The sequence below is a fragment of the Otolemur garnettii genome, unplaced genomic scaffold (assembly GCF_000181295.1).
Source record: "Otolemur garnettii isolate 467f Iridium unplaced genomic scaffold, OtoGar3 scaffold00053, whole genome shotgun sequence".
In the NCBI taxonomy this organism is placed as follows: domain Eukaryota; kingdom Metazoa; phylum Chordata; class Mammalia; order Primates; family Galagidae; genus Otolemur; species Otolemur garnettii.
The window spans coordinates 7625864-7639889 of record NW_003852448.1 but is presented as its reverse complement, the minus strand read 5'-3'; the positions used below and the strand labels follow the sequence as shown (position 1 = coordinate 7639889).

The following is a 14026-nucleotide window of genomic DNA, read 5'->3' as shown; positions in this document are numbered from 1 at the left end:
GGCGGGTCCGGGCTGGGGATTCGAACCCGCCACCTTAGGTGTACATGGCTGGCGCCTTAGCCGGTTGAGCTATAGGCGCCGAGCCTTTTGTCTTACTTTCCATCTTCTTTTCTTCCTGTTTTTTCCCTCCTTTTCAGGTCTAAGAAAATCTCACCTATGGGTGGTAATTAGGGTTTGATGTTATTGAACAGGGTGGGAATTGCATGTTACCTATATAATGCATACTTAGCAAACTTCTTCCCCTCCCAAATCAATTCCAATGTTAGCTACTCAATGGGTACTCACTCCAGTAACTTAACATTAATGAGAAAGAAGGCCTCTCCTTTTTCTCAACCCCAACTCACTGTTCTTAAGGGGACGTTTATGCTGAATATGCTAAAGATTATAGGCAGTTGACCTTGGCACTCTCATCTCTCCACAGGACTCGGTATATCCAGACAGAGCTGGGCTCTCGTGAGCGGTTGCTGGTAGCTGTCCTGACCTCTCGGGCCACACTGTCTACTCTGGCTGTGGCTGTGAACCGCACAGTGGCCCACCACTTCCCTCGGTTACTCTACTTTACTGGGCAGCGAGGGGCCCGGGCTCCGGTAGGGATGCAGGTGGTATCTCACGGTGATGAGCGCCCAGCCTGGCTCATGTCAGAGACACTGCGACACCTTCACACACACTTTGGAGCCGACTACGACTGGTTCTTCATCATGCAGGATGACACGTATGTGCAGGCTCCCCGCCTGGCAGCCCTTGCTGGCCACCTGAGCATCAATCAAGATCTGTACTTGGGCCGGGCAGAGGAGTTCATTGGTACAGGCGAGCAGGCCCGGTACTGTCATGGAGGCTTTGGCTACCTGTTGTCACGGAGTCTCTTGCTTCGCTTGTGGCCACATCTAGATGGCTGCCGAGGAGATATTCTCAGTGCCCGTCCTGACGAGTGGCTTGGCCGCTGCCTCATCGACTCTCTGGGCATCGGCTGTGTCTCGCAGCACCAGGTGACAGCTCTTTCAAGTCAGTCTCAGTCCCTGAGATGTTAGTGGTGATTAAATGTTTGGTCTCCAGGCTGGGTGATGCTGGCTCCTCAGCCGCACCTTGGACGCTATTGTTTTGCACTTCCCAACCACTGGCCACCCCCTTTGGCACACTCTCCCTCACCTTCAGCAACCTTAAAACCCTGAGACTATGAAAAGTGGTATTTTGTCAGGGACCCCTGAGAAAGACAGAAAGGTGCCCCAGCTTACCATTCTTCCTACCCATTTGCCTCCCTGCCCACCACACCTCCCCTGACATAAACACATCAGTTAAGGACAGTGTGGGAATGTCCTAGAGATGACCACTTAACAGCAAAGTGAGATGATCACTTCTCCAACCCAGAGAACTGCCATGTCAGTCATCCTGGAAAAGAGTGGAAGGTACCATAGGCAGCTATCCTCCCAAACCAGAGTGTTGGGAGGGTTTTCTGGCTGTGGCTTTCATTGCTTTGAGCAACAGTGGGATTCTTTAAAGGAAGAGGCTATCTTTAGTTGCCTACTTGCTTTCTCCTTTCCAAAATGTGGGCAGTGAAAAGGAAGAACGGAGGTTAAGGGAGGTGCTAGAAGGAGTGTCTCCCACCCCTGCCCCAGCAGTTGGTAACTCTGGTGAACAGAGGTGAACTCTGAGTATGGCTAAGGGTAGTTTGGGTTAGGCAGCCCTTGTGGATGGCATTAATTTGTCTGATTTGTCCCTCTAGGGGCAGCAGTATCGCTCATTCGAACTGGCCAAAAATAGGGACCCCGAGAAGGAAGGGAGTTCTGCTTTCCTGAGTGCCTTTGCTGTGCACCCTGTCTCTGAGGGCACCCTCATGTACCGACTTCACAAACGCTTCAGCGCTCTGGAGTTGGAGCGGGCTTACAGTGAAATAGAACAACTACAGGTGAGCTGAAGAGGGGCAGGTGGGTAGAGGACCACGGTCGGAGGGAGCCTAAGATACCCAGGCATAGAGTGAGCTGATCTGGGGCAGGGTGCTGGGCTAGGCTCTGTATAATGGCAGGGTGGAAAAAGGCTGACCATACCTAAGTAAAACAACTACAGGGATGAGGGTCCTTGGGGCGTCCAGAGTAGACATGAGGTACACTCCTGGAACAATGTGAATGCAGTTCTGTATCTCAGTACAGCATGAGATATAGTAATTATGGCTTTTCCTCAATAGTCCCTCTCCACCAAGGAGGCAAAATCCAGAAGTTTTACAACTTCCCAAGAAAGTTCTACAACTACCCCAAGAAAGCCCCTAGGGTAGAAGGCAGAGTTCTCTAGCTGCATGTCAGAGGTAGAGAGTAGGCGAAAATAAGCTCTGATTATGAACAGGGTGTGAGTCCTCTGGATAGAAGGACTGGATAGAGTCTGGATAGAAGGGTTGTTGAGCTTTATATTTCAAGATACTTCTGCCTGTGCAGAAGCACATTTTCCTCTTTCTAACAGCAGTTGGATAAGGTGGGTACAATTCCTATCTCTTCTGTACTTTATAGATGAAGAATATAACATATAGGGAATTAAATAATTAGCCAAGGAGCCCCTGATGAAATGTTGATAGAGTTAAGACTGAACTCAGCTATCTGACTCTCAGAGCCTGGGCAACTGGAGCTGGGTAGGGTCTGGAGCCGGTACTAACATCAGCATGTTCCTTCTAACAGGCTCAGATCCGGAACCTAACAGTGCTGACCCCTGAGGGGGAGGCAGGGCTGAGCTGGCCTGTCGGGCTCCCAGCCCCTTTCACACCACACTCTCGCTTTGAGGTGCTGGGCTGGGACTACTTCACAGAGCAGCACACCTTCTCCTGTGCAGATGGGGCCCCCAAGTGCCCACTGCAGGGGGCTAGCAGGGCGGATGTGGGAGATGCTGTAGAGACTGCCCTGGAACAGCTCAATCGACGCTATCAGCCCCGTCTGCGCTTCCAGAAGCAGCAGTTGCTCAATGGCTACCGGCGCTTTGATCCAGCTCGGGGCATGGAGTACACCCTGGACTTGCTCTTGGAATGTGTGACTCAGCGTGGGCACCGGCGAGCCCTGGCCCGCAGGGTCAGCCTGTTGCGGCCACTGAGCCGGGTAGAAATTCTACCTATGCCCTATGTCACTGAGGCCACCCGAGTGCAGCTGGTGCTGCCACTCCTGGTGGCTGAAGCTGCTGCAGCGCTGGCTTTCCTTGAGGCCTTTGCTGCCAGTGTTCTAGAGCCACGAGAACACGCATTGCTCACTCTGCTTCTGGTCTATGGGCCACGAGAAGGTGGCCGTGGGACCCCAGACCCATTTCTTGGAGTGAAGGCTGCAGCAGCTGAGTTAGAGCGACGATACCCTGGGACGAGGCTAGCCTGGCTTGCTGTGCGAGCGGAAGCCCCTTCCCAGGTGCGACTCATGGACGTGGTCTCTAAGAAGCACCCCGTGGACACTCTCTTCTTCCTCACCACTGTGTGGACAAGGCCTGGGCTGGAAGTCCTCAATCGTTGCCGCATGAATGCCATCTCTGGCTGGCAGGCCTTCTTTCCCATCCATTTCCAGGAGTTCAACCCCATCCTGTCACCACAGAGGGCACCCCCAGGGCCTCCAGGGTCTGGCCCTGACCCCCCATCCCCTCCTGGTGCTGACCCTTCCAGAGGGGCTCCTGTGGGGGGCAGATTTGACCGGCAGGCGTCTGCGGAGGGCTGCTTCTACAATGCTGACTACTTGGCAGCCCGAGCCCGGCTAGCTGGTGAACTGGCAGGTCAGGAAGAGGAGGAAGCCCTGGAGGGGCTGGAGGTGATGGATGTTTTCCTCCGGTTCTCAGGGCTCCACCTCTTTCGGGCCGTAGAGCCAGGGCTGGTGCAGAAGTTCTCCCTTCGGGACTGCAACCCAAGGCTCAGTGAGGAACTCTACCACCGCTGCCGCCTCAGCAACCTGGAGGGGCTGGGGGGCCGTGCCCAGCTGGCCATGGCACTGTTTGAGCAGGAGCAGGCTAACAGCACCTAGCTGTTCCACAGCCCTAACCTTATATTTCCCTGGGTCTGCCTGAGCCTCAGGAAAGGCAAGGCAGGGTGATGGACAGATGGAGGGCTTGTTGCTGTATTTTTTTTTTTTAACAAAATGTTATTAAAAGTATCTTCTGCCAAATTGTTTTTAGGTCTAGGGAAAATGGAGTAAGGAGAAAAATCCAAGGAGGGTTGTGGGGAGTTTGTCCATAGGGACCCACTGCCTTTCCCCCTGTTCCTCCCTACCTTCTTCCCTTCCCAGTTACCAATGACCACACGGCTGCTGTCAGATGAATGACCTTTAATCCAGCACCCCCAACCCCAAGGCGGCAGAGTGATGCCACAGCCCTGGGCAGAATGCTGGGGGCACAGGGTGCAGCTGGAGGGTCTGTAGTGCTGCGTGTTCACGGGCTCCTAGGTGTTGCGCACAACCAGTGACTGCTCCAGCTCCTGTCTGCGCTGTTGGATCTTTATGGGAGGTGAAAGCAGGAGCAGGTTACAGTGTTCCCGGTGAGTGATCAGGACAACCTACCTATGGAAAGCCCTCTACCCTGAAAGAGTGGCTGGGAACAGGAAGGGCTGCTGCATGGAGGCAGTGTGGTGGAGAAACTTCCCTGGGGTGTGGCAAGGGCTGTGCCAGCTGAGAAGGGAGGTGTCCTTCAAGCAGAGTAAAGGGATCCTCAGGGCAGGGGCCCCTCCATACCTTGCAGTAAAAGTAGCGGCTGACGGCTTCCTGGGACCAGGGCTGGTGGTAGAACTCAGCCCGGCGCTCCTCCTCCGGGTTGCCAGCTACATCTGTCATCACCTGGAGGGAGCATGGGGTCAGCCCTAAGCCCCAACCCCTCACCTGCCCACCTGCCCCCCGCATCAGTGTTTACTGCCTTTCCCAATGTGCTTGTCTTCCACTCCAGTCCTCCCGACTCTCCCTCTTCACCTTGAGGTCCCGGCTCTGGGAGCGGAGCAGGTCTTGGACATAGCCTTTGGGGTCTCTGGAGAAGCTTAGCATGAAGTCCCTCTGGATCTTGAGCTGGTTTATGGACTCAATCGTCTCATGGATCTACAGGTAGAAAGACAGATGCTTTCCACCTGACTGTGGTGATGTGAAATAGGAGGGTGGGTATGGAGGGAGGAGGGGCTGACTTCCTGTGAAGGGCAATCCTTGAACCCTTAAAGTCCCAAGGAAGGAGGGAATGGGCAGAACTAAACTTGGGATGAGGTTTAGAGCCAAGCAGCATGAAAGGGCCATGTGTCTGCTCATCTTCTAGTAGGCCCATGCTGTGGTCTCTTGTAAATCTGCTGTCTTCTCTGGGTTAATGTCCTACTTCAGCTCTGGGCTTGGGCCCCACCTTACTGTCCAGAGCACTGATCTCCTGCTGGTTGGCTGTGGACAGGAGAAAGCTGCTCATCTGCCCCTTCAGTGGCTCCTCTACTTCCACATCAATGTCGTAGCATGCCGTCTTCTTCTGGTCTGATGGGTCCACGCTGCCGGGGAAGTCCAGCCCTTGGTGTCCATGGTGGCCCCACAGAGGCCAAGGGCCCTGGGGCTGGGACAGATCCAACAGCAAGGGAGGGGAGATGGGAGTCGGGGGGCGGGGGGGGGTGCAGGGGAGAGAAGGGTAGAGAAGGCAGAATGAGAATTTCTGGTCTGAGAAGCAAGCTGGGCAACCTCACCTGATGACATGGTTGATGACAATTGGGTCGGGGGGCAGCAGCAGGGCTGTGAGACGCTGAGGAATCTCAGAAAACTTCAGCCGGGGACAATCAAAAATCTGAAGGACAGTTGAGGAGAAGAGAGGTTATTCTCTGTGCTTGAAGAGATCATACATACTTATACTTCTAGATCCTTCCATCCTGGGAAGGCCACAAGAAGCTGAGAGTGTGCTTCCTCAGTGCTCATGGGGATGGGATTGGGATGTGTCACCAGGACATCTGATGAGGAGACCAGTGGCGTGGGGCAGTGGTTGGGAGCACAGCTATAGGCTGTCTGCCTGGGTGTCTGCCACTTACTTTGCAACCATAAGCAAGTTACTTAACACCTCAGGCCTTAGTGTCTTCACTGTGGGGAGATGACACCTATCTCACAGGGGTGTCATGACAAGGCAGTGAGTTAATTCAAAGTGCAAGGAATGGTGGTAAGTGCTCAATAAATACCAATTGCTCTTTTTACTCCTCAGGTTTATCTGTTGTGTTTATTTAAAAACACTTTATTAAGAATACTCTCTACTTTGGTAGGTTTTGCCAAATCACTTTCACAGTGATTTGATTATCCTAACTGCCCAAGAAATCAGATGGGACAAGTTTTATTCCTCTACTTCAAGGACAAGGAACAAGGCTCAGAATAGCTAAGTAACTTACCCAAAGTCTAGACCCAGTATTAGAACCAGGGGTCCTAACTTCAAATGCTAAGATTATTACATTCCAGAAAGTTGTTGGCTTTGAAGGATTCCAGATCTTCCTAACTTGGGGGACCTAAAGTGGATTGGCTGTAGCACAAAGATAATCCATGGTAGAGCCTGGACTAGGACCCTGGTTGGTCTCTTGGCTCCAAGGCCATGACTAGGTACCATTTTTGCTACTTAGGAATCTAGAAGGGAGGAGTGGTAGTTACCTTAGTAGAAGTACTTCCTTGATGGAGAACTCTGCCTGCTCCCCAGATCCCGGGGTTCAGTAGAGAGGTTACCTGCTGGAAATACTTGTCCCCATTGATGTATTCCTTGTCGTGGGAGTCCTGCAGCCTATTGGTCTTCACGTATTGCCACAAAGCCTGAACGATGGCTGAGCGGCTCTGTGTGTGCAATCCCAACAGCCGGGCCAGGCGGGGGTCCAGTTTGAATTGGGGAGGCTGGGGAAAGGTGACCATGAGCATGAAAATTAGGAATGGAAAGAGCTCAAAGCCCATCTGCTTGGGACTGGAGGGGATGTGTGATTTGGCTCCTTGGCAATGTGCTCCCAGAGAAGGATAAGGTAGGGAGGAAAAGAGGGTCTCTCAGGAAGTGCAACTTTGGGGCCAAGGCCCACCCTGAGCACTTGATGTAGCATCTGCAGGGCACTGGGGCTGGTGCAGACCTGGTAGTCCAGCATGAGGAGCAGGGTGCAGCGCACACTCAGGTCCCCGGGCCTCTTTACTTGGAAGCCATCCGTCTCCTGGGTTGTGGGCGTCCGATGCCACTGTTCAAGGGGGAAGAGCTGGTTACCTACAGGCCCACCTGGATTGGTGGGGCCCAGGGCTCTACATTGGTCCCTGATCCAAATGCAGGATCTTCAGGGACCTGGGTCTCTGGGAGGATGGTGATTCGAGGACAGGAGGAATCACAGACTTACCTCCACAAGGTGGTTGTCAGGGCCATAAAGATCTTTGTCTAGCTCAATGACCAAACTCTTAAAGAAGGAAGAGAACTTCCGCTTCTGCTTGCTGGGCTGTAGGAGAGGAATAGGGACCGTGGGGGCAGAACAGGGGCCATGGGAACAGGAGACAGAGTTGGCAGCAGGCAGTGTGGCACCTAGGATGTCTCTCTAGGCCCACCCACCCTAGCCATGGGTGACCCTCTAACCCTTAGTACAAACATCTGTGATAGCTCTGTTCTCAGCTCAGCCCATACCCACCCCAGGACACCTGGAGAGACCTGGGCCAGGACGTACATCATCCAGGAGCTTCCCCTCTACCCGCAGCTCCCAGGAGGCTATGCTCCCATCAGAATCCTCCGCATCAGGCTTCGCAGGGTTAAAAGTATTAGAGATATAAAGACGCAGCTTCCGCTTTTGCTGTAGAGATAGTGTAGTACAGAGGAATGGCAGTGTGTTCCCACCTGGGCCACCCCACTTCACCATCCTGGGCACAGGACTCAGAGCCCCCTTCCTACCCCCAAACTAAAGCACCTTCATGGGCCTCTTCAGAGCTTCCTGGATGTCCACCCGCTTCCGCATGATGGTTTGATCCAGTTTCCTCTCAAATGCTAGGAGGTCCATGTAAGCCTGGGACTCAGGGACGAGCTCCCGAATCTGGGGGAGGAGGAGCACATCAGGAGTTAGGGGTCAGCCCCTCTTGTGTGTCATTCACTTCCAGGGTACAAAGGATGTGGTAGGAGGCCGATTTTAGGGTGTGGAATTTTGAGAGTCAGAATAGGACCTCTCTCCAGGGTTCTGTTTACCCAGCAGCAGACAACTCAACTGTAGGGATAAAAATTGCTCTCTAGGGTGAGCCATGCATTTCCTTGCCAGGGGAGGAGGTCATAACTGTGGAGCCCAATGGTGCTGGCCCTTAACCTCCTGTCTTGTCATTTCCCTTGTTACGTGACTACTGGGCTCCCCTTTGGCCTCTGCAAAGTGCTTAGGGGCTCTGGTCCCTGAGGCTGTCAGATGTGGCCTCTACTCTGGCACAGCCCCTGGCCTCCACACCCAGTGTCTTAGCCATGCTGCCCCAGTACCCAGCTGGGCCTTGGTCCCTTCATTATGCCTGAGATCTCTGGCCACCCTCCATTCCCTTCGTTCTGCCTGGCAGCTTCTGATCCCCTGGCTCTTGTCCCCTCCTGAACCTCAGCACCAGGGTTCTGGCTGATGGCTCTGCTCCTTCCCACTGCCTCACCCCCTCCTTCTGGCCTGGGGAGCTTCACTTCTTAGTGAGCTTTTTAAACAAAAAGTGAAAGTGACTGCCATGCTTAAGCTCTGCTTCTGAGGGGGGAGGGGTGGCAGCTCAGGATGGGGGGAGAGGAGGGCGGAGCAGCCAAGGGTGGGGGTGGGCTGGGGGCTGCTGTGAAAAGCACTCACCCTTTGAGGGAGGATTTTGTCAGCCATCTTCCTCCTCTTGGCACTGTACATTTTTTAAAGAAAAAACCAGGTTACCATGGCGACAGATCTGGGAGTAACGAGGCCACCTGCTAAATTATCCCGACATCTCCGCCCGCCTGGCTGGGGTTCCCACAGTCCGCTTGTCTGCCCGCCTGAGGGGCTATGATGGTGGTGTGTGGAACTGATGCTTGGTCCTCTTTCAGGAAGTAGGGGAGGCTCCCAATCCTCTGGCCTGGGAGCCCCTTTCCACCCTACCTCATCCTTAGGGCCAGAAAAATTTCCACTTAGGAGGGTCTAGAAGGTAAAGGAGGTGCTGCAGGAGCTGCAGAGCTATTTGAGGAAAGCTGGGAGGAGAGGGCAGAGGTGAGGAGACAGGTCCTGAGGACCTTCTTTTTCTGCCCTTTAGGGGTAACACAGTCCAAGCTGGCCTAAGCTCAAAGGAAAGGAGAAAGATGACCCCTTCCACTCCTGGAGCAGGAGGTGATGGCATGAAGCTGGTGGGTCTTGCATCCCTGCTACCTTGGGCTGGTTAGGGAATGCTGATGGGCAGGGAGGTGTTCAAGCCCTTGGACCACCTGCCCCTACGGCAAGGGACACAATACCCACAGGGACCCAGACAAGATGTGCTCCTCTGTGGGTGTGACTTCAGGCTGGGACCAAACTGGCTGGACCTAGGCAAGGCAGCAGCTGGAATGTGCGTGCCTCTTGACCTGCTAGCTACTTCTGACTCCCAAAAGCACCCCAGAATAACCTTGGCAGGTCAAGAGATTAAAATGCAGCCTGGACCATGGCTCTATACTGCCCCCATGTGGTGTTCTCAACCATTGCCCTTCACTATCCAGAAGACTATTGTAAGGCTAGGTGAGCAGCTTTCAGTTCCTGTCTATTTCAAACAAATTATCTATGTAAAACTTTCCATTTGTACAAGAAAAATCATCATTTTAAAGATAAATGACTATTAACTTTGCAAAATAATTCATCATGGGATGCCTATAAGTGGTGAATTTTCCTTGATGTGTAAAAAAAAAATTTTTTTTAATTGGAGGCAAGGTCTTGCTCTGTCACCTGGCTAGAGTATAGTGGCATCATTATAGCTCACAGCAACGTCAAATTCTTGGGCTCAAGTGATCCTCCTGCATCAGCCTTCTGAGTAGCCGAAACTACAGGTGTGTACCACCACACTCAGCTAATTTTCCCATTTTGGGTAGAGACAGGGCCTTGCTCTTGTTTAGGCTGGTCTTAAACTCCTGACCTCAGCAAGCCACCAGTCTTGGCCTCTCAGAGTGCTGGGATTACAGGTGTGAGCCACCGCACCCAGCCAAAAAATTTAATAATGAAGTAAAATTGATATTACATCTTTTATAGGAATCCATCTGTTGTGCAAAAGAAGCATGTGTGTTTGGCTAAATACTGAAACCCAGAGGGGCATCATTCTTGCCAGGAGCCAGCAGGAGCTTCTGGGGTACCACCAGCTACTTAGACAAGAAAATGGGCTGGCCCTAGTGGCTTGGGAGCAGAAGTGGACCAGAGGATGCATTATGGCAGCAGTTCAACTTTTGAGTGTCTAAGAATCGCCTGAGGGCAGGACTGGGCAGAGACCAGCCACCCACGGAGCAAATCCCCAGGTTCCACCCCCACAGCCAAAGATTCTGATTGAGAAGATCTTGAGTGGCTTTGAACCGGTCAGCTAGGGACTCACAGGACGGTGCAGCAGACAACCATACTTTGGGAAGCAGTACTAACGCTCTCCCCTCAGTCCTACTGCCAGCCCCGCCCCCACCCCCAAAGACTGAAGCATCACCCGTAAACTGGAATAAGGGGTGGAGAGAGGACTGAGCAATTGACAAGGAGAAGCATGAAGGAAGCATGCAGAGAAGGGGCACCAGACGCGGCTGCAGTTTGTCTCTTACCTGCAGCCTGTCTCTACGGTGGGCACACAAAAGAACCAGACCAGGGCCCCCTAAGCTCATCTCCCCAGAGGGCATCCGACCCAGGAAGACTGCCCCTTCCAACCCGATACTCGCCTACTTGGTCCCTGCGGGTCCTACGGCCTGTCCCTGCACGCTTCTCTCAACCCCGTGCCGGGGGGCGGGGGGACCCCACTCACCTGCGGCTCCGCGCGGGGGCTGTGGGCACCGGCTGGCCCTGGCTCTGTGCCTGGCTCTGCCCGGGCGGGGGCGCTGCTCGCTTGCGGGCGGGCTCCATGCCCGCGGGGGCCAGACCGGGTCGCACGGCGGGGCTGCCCATATACGGGGAGCCCGGGGGGCCCATAGGCGCCCCCTGGTGGGGCATTCGGGCTCCAGACGGCATCCCGGGGCGCTGGGTGTGGGGAGAGGGGTGAAGCAGAAACCGGCATCCGCGGGTCAGACTAGGGTCCCCCGCTCAAGGCGTGGTGATCCGGCATCTCCCCTCCCCCTAGGACCCCCGCTGGTGACCCTGAGCGATGAGCGATGGATGGAAGCGAAGAACTGTAGGGGCGGGGGTGCTAGGGGGCTTGGCATCTCGCTGGGAAGTGAACTGAAGCCAGGCAATGGCACAGGGCATTGCTGAGCCTCGGGTTGGAGTAAGGTACTGTCAAAATGAATATTAATGGTGCCTTTCAGCCTTTCAAAGGGTGTTCACATCATCAGCAAGGTAGACTGAGCAAGTCCTTTCATCCCCACTTGACAGATAGGGCAACTGTGGCTCAAGGAGAAAAGCCATCTGGCCAAGGTCATGCAGCTCATCCTGCCAAAGGCAGCACCTGAGGCCCAGGGCCTTTCCTCTCTGTGCTTTGGTATTGCCAGGGGCTGAGCTCCCTGCTCTGATTTCCACCACCATTCCTCCTCCTCCTCTTCCCCCTCCATCTCTCCTGTCTCCACCTTGGGTGGCTCTGTATGGTACTTGTTCCCTCTGTGCCCCTGATCCTGGCCCCTCAGTCCCAAACCCCACTCCATATCTCTACAACCAGGGGCTTCATTGACTTAACCCACTCCCATAACCTGTACCAAGGGTGAAAGCTGGTGGCAGGGCAAGGGCAACCTGGGGGGCTGCTTCAGACCCCCGCCCCGTTCTGATTGGGGGAGGAGGAGCTGGGCTAGGGGTGGGCTACTCAAGGGGCCTGGGCTGGGTGGAGGCAGCAGGACCCCCACTCACATCCACTTCTCCCTTCCTGTCCCCTAGGTCAGCAGAGACCTCCTCTACTCCCTACCCCCACCCCAGCGAGGTCAGAAGTCAGAGTTCAAAGGGGGCTGTGAAGAGGGGGAAGCTCCCATTCCCTAGCTGCTACCCCTGGGTGGTCAGATGGGGTGTAAATGAGATGCAAATGCATCAGTGAAGTGTTCCAAACCCCACTTGTCCAGACTCCAGAAGGGAGATAGGGAGAGACAGAGTGAGTTTCAGGGACTGTAGAGGGGGGTGGGATGGGAACTGGGCCCAGGAGAGCAGGGAGGAGACCCTGGGCCCCTGTTACCATTTACACACCACCCACCTCCCCTGCAGGCACAAGAGGAGTCCTTGCACTAGGCATGGTGTTGCCCTTCCAACTGCCAACCCTCCCTCAAGTCCCTCCAAGCCCTGCACCGTGTCTAACCCTAACACCCTCCAACCCCCAGCCAGCAGCTGTCTCTGCCCATCTCTCCCACAGGGAAACCTGCCTATCTATGTGTCTGCTGCCCCCATCCCACCTGACCCTGTCGCTCATGCTCTAGGGTAGTAGCTCAGAATGGAGCCCAGGCCTGGTCATTCCTCACCAGCATAGATGGGGCAGTGGGGCTCACAGCCATCCAAGAACTAAAGCTCTCAGCTGGCCATGTAAAAACATCCACGTATATAGCCTCTGTCCCCACTAGATGGGTCTTTTAAAAAGGACTCCCACAAGCAGCAAGTTTAGGGGTGATAAGTCAGCTGGCTGACACAGACACCCTGGGAAGTTAGCCCTAGAGGTCCCTGGGACTGAAATATGGACTGCTTCAGGGAACTCCCTGGTCCTATCAGCTGCCAAGGCCAGGGATACTCTCTGATGTGCTGAAGAGGCCCTGAGATGGAGGCTTCCAGAGCCTCTAGAGAGCTGGTCAGCCCTACACCCACAAAAGGCCAAGAGCCTAGGAACCCTGGCCTTCTTGACTGAGAAGGTGTCTTCCTTGGGGTCACAGCCAAATTTGGCTATAGCAAACCAGACTGCTTCCTCCATCTGTGGGTTCCCAAGTGCTGGAGTCCCTGCCTTTTCTATCCCACCCGCTCAAGCTTCCTGCCCCCTTAGGGTGCCCAGGCTCCCCCAGCTCCCCACGTGCCTGCCCTGGCAGTCTGTCTGTGAGAAGCCTAAGAGAACTGTCCCTTGGATCTCTAGGCCTCATGTAGCCAACTTCAGCCCTTCCTTCACACCTTTGAGGCTTTAAGGAAATCAGCTTCTGGTGGCAGAGTCTGCCAAGGGCACCCTCTGACCCCCTAACTTGAAGTCTGTCCTTAACAGCAGTTCTCTCACTGATCCTGATGGCAGAGGCCATCAGCAAAGCCCTCCGGCTGGGATGCACAGGCTGCTCAGCCAGCAAGAGAGCTTCCCGCTCACAGTGCTCCAGGGTCACCTGCTCCTTGCTCCCAGATACAAGCAGAGTGACACTGTCCCAAATGATGAACAGACAACCCAGCTCAGCTTATGTCATGTCCCCGTCCCCCACCCCCACCCCCAGTACAGGGGTAACACCTGGACCCACAAGGAAAGGAAGTCAACGTGTCAGCTATACAGAGGTGACACCCTCCTTGGGGGGGACAGTCCCCAAGTCCCACCCCTCAAAACCCCTGAAAGAGCCCATGCAAACGCCTCCCCTTTCAAGCCTCGCGCCCATCCCCAGCCTGCCGCCTGACGACGTGTTCGGGTGCCAGGGCGCTGGCACAGTCCCTGGGCTGGGTTGTGGGCCGTGGCACCCCCACTAGAGGAGTGGGAGAGAGGGAGCGCCCTCCGGCCCCTCCCGATCAGCCCTCCATTCAGCCCGAGCCAGCTCGCTCACCCTCCCCCGCTAACTTTCCCCCACTCACCACCCCATGGACCAGAAACTCAAAAAGTTTGCTTTTCGTGGCTTTGCGCGCCCCTCCGGCAACTTCGTCCGCGGCCATCGGGGTGGGCTCAGCAGCTCCTCTCACTCTCTCTCTCTCTTCCTCTTTCTTTCCCTTTTCTGCCTTTTTTTTCCTCCAACTCTCCCCTCTGAGTCCTGCTGGGCTCTCTCACACTTCTACTCCAGCGGAGTGGGGAGGGGGCCCCTTCAGGGCTGCCCTGACGGCCCACGGCCCACGCCGCCG

The 14026-nt window shown here is 54.8% G+C and overlaps 2 protein-coding genes across 3 annotated transcripts in view; one reads left to right on the top strand and one right to left on the bottom strand.

Moving 5' to 3' along the window:
* Positions 1 to 4109, top strand: part of CHPF2 (chondroitin polymerizing factor 2) — a 6185-nt gene extending 2076 nt beyond the window's left edge. Inside the window, exons 2-4 of the mRNA XM_003792039.3 lie at positions 422 to 986; positions 1721 to 1903; positions 2661 to 4109. Coding sequence (XP_003792087.1) covers positions 422 to 986; positions 1721 to 1903; positions 2661 to 3968 — 2056 coding nt within the window. The 3' untranslated portion in view covers positions 3969 to 4109. The remainder of the gene's footprint in view (positions 1 to 421; positions 987 to 1720; positions 1904 to 2660) is intronic.
* A 142-nt stretch (positions 4110 to 4251) lies between these two features.
* Positions 4252 to 14026, bottom strand: part of SMARCD3 (SWI/SNF related, matrix associated, actin dependent regulator of chromatin, subfamily d, member 3) — a 34561-nt gene continuing 24786 nt past the window's right edge. Inside the window, exons 1-13 of one of the 2 annotated variants that reach the window (XM_003792037.2) lie at positions 13766 to 13937; positions 10860 to 11071; positions 8732 to 8774; positions 7844 to 7966; positions 7607 to 7729; positions 7289 to 7384; positions 7034 to 7135; positions 6648 to 6809; positions 5639 to 5736; positions 5314 to 5449; positions 4902 to 5024; positions 4671 to 4772; positions 4252 to 4435 (exon numbers count right to left, since the gene is read on the bottom strand). In XM_003792037.2, coding sequence (XP_003792085.1) covers positions 4382 to 4435; positions 4671 to 4772; positions 4902 to 5024; positions 5314 to 5449; positions 5639 to 5736; positions 6648 to 6809; positions 7034 to 7135; positions 7289 to 7384; positions 7607 to 7729; positions 7844 to 7966; positions 8732 to 8774; positions 10860 to 11071; positions 13766 to 13843 — 1452 coding nt within the window. In that variant the 5' untranslated portion in view covers positions 13844 to 13937 and the 3' untranslated portion in view covers positions 4252 to 4381. Of the gene's footprint in view, positions 4436 to 4670; positions 4773 to 4901; positions 5025 to 5313; positions 5450 to 5638; positions 5737 to 6647; positions 6810 to 7033; positions 7136 to 7288; positions 7385 to 7606; positions 7730 to 7843; positions 7967 to 8731; positions 8775 to 10859; positions 11072 to 13765; positions 13938 to 14026 lie in introns of those variants that run through there. The other variant, XM_003792038.2, reaches the window with a different exon arrangement.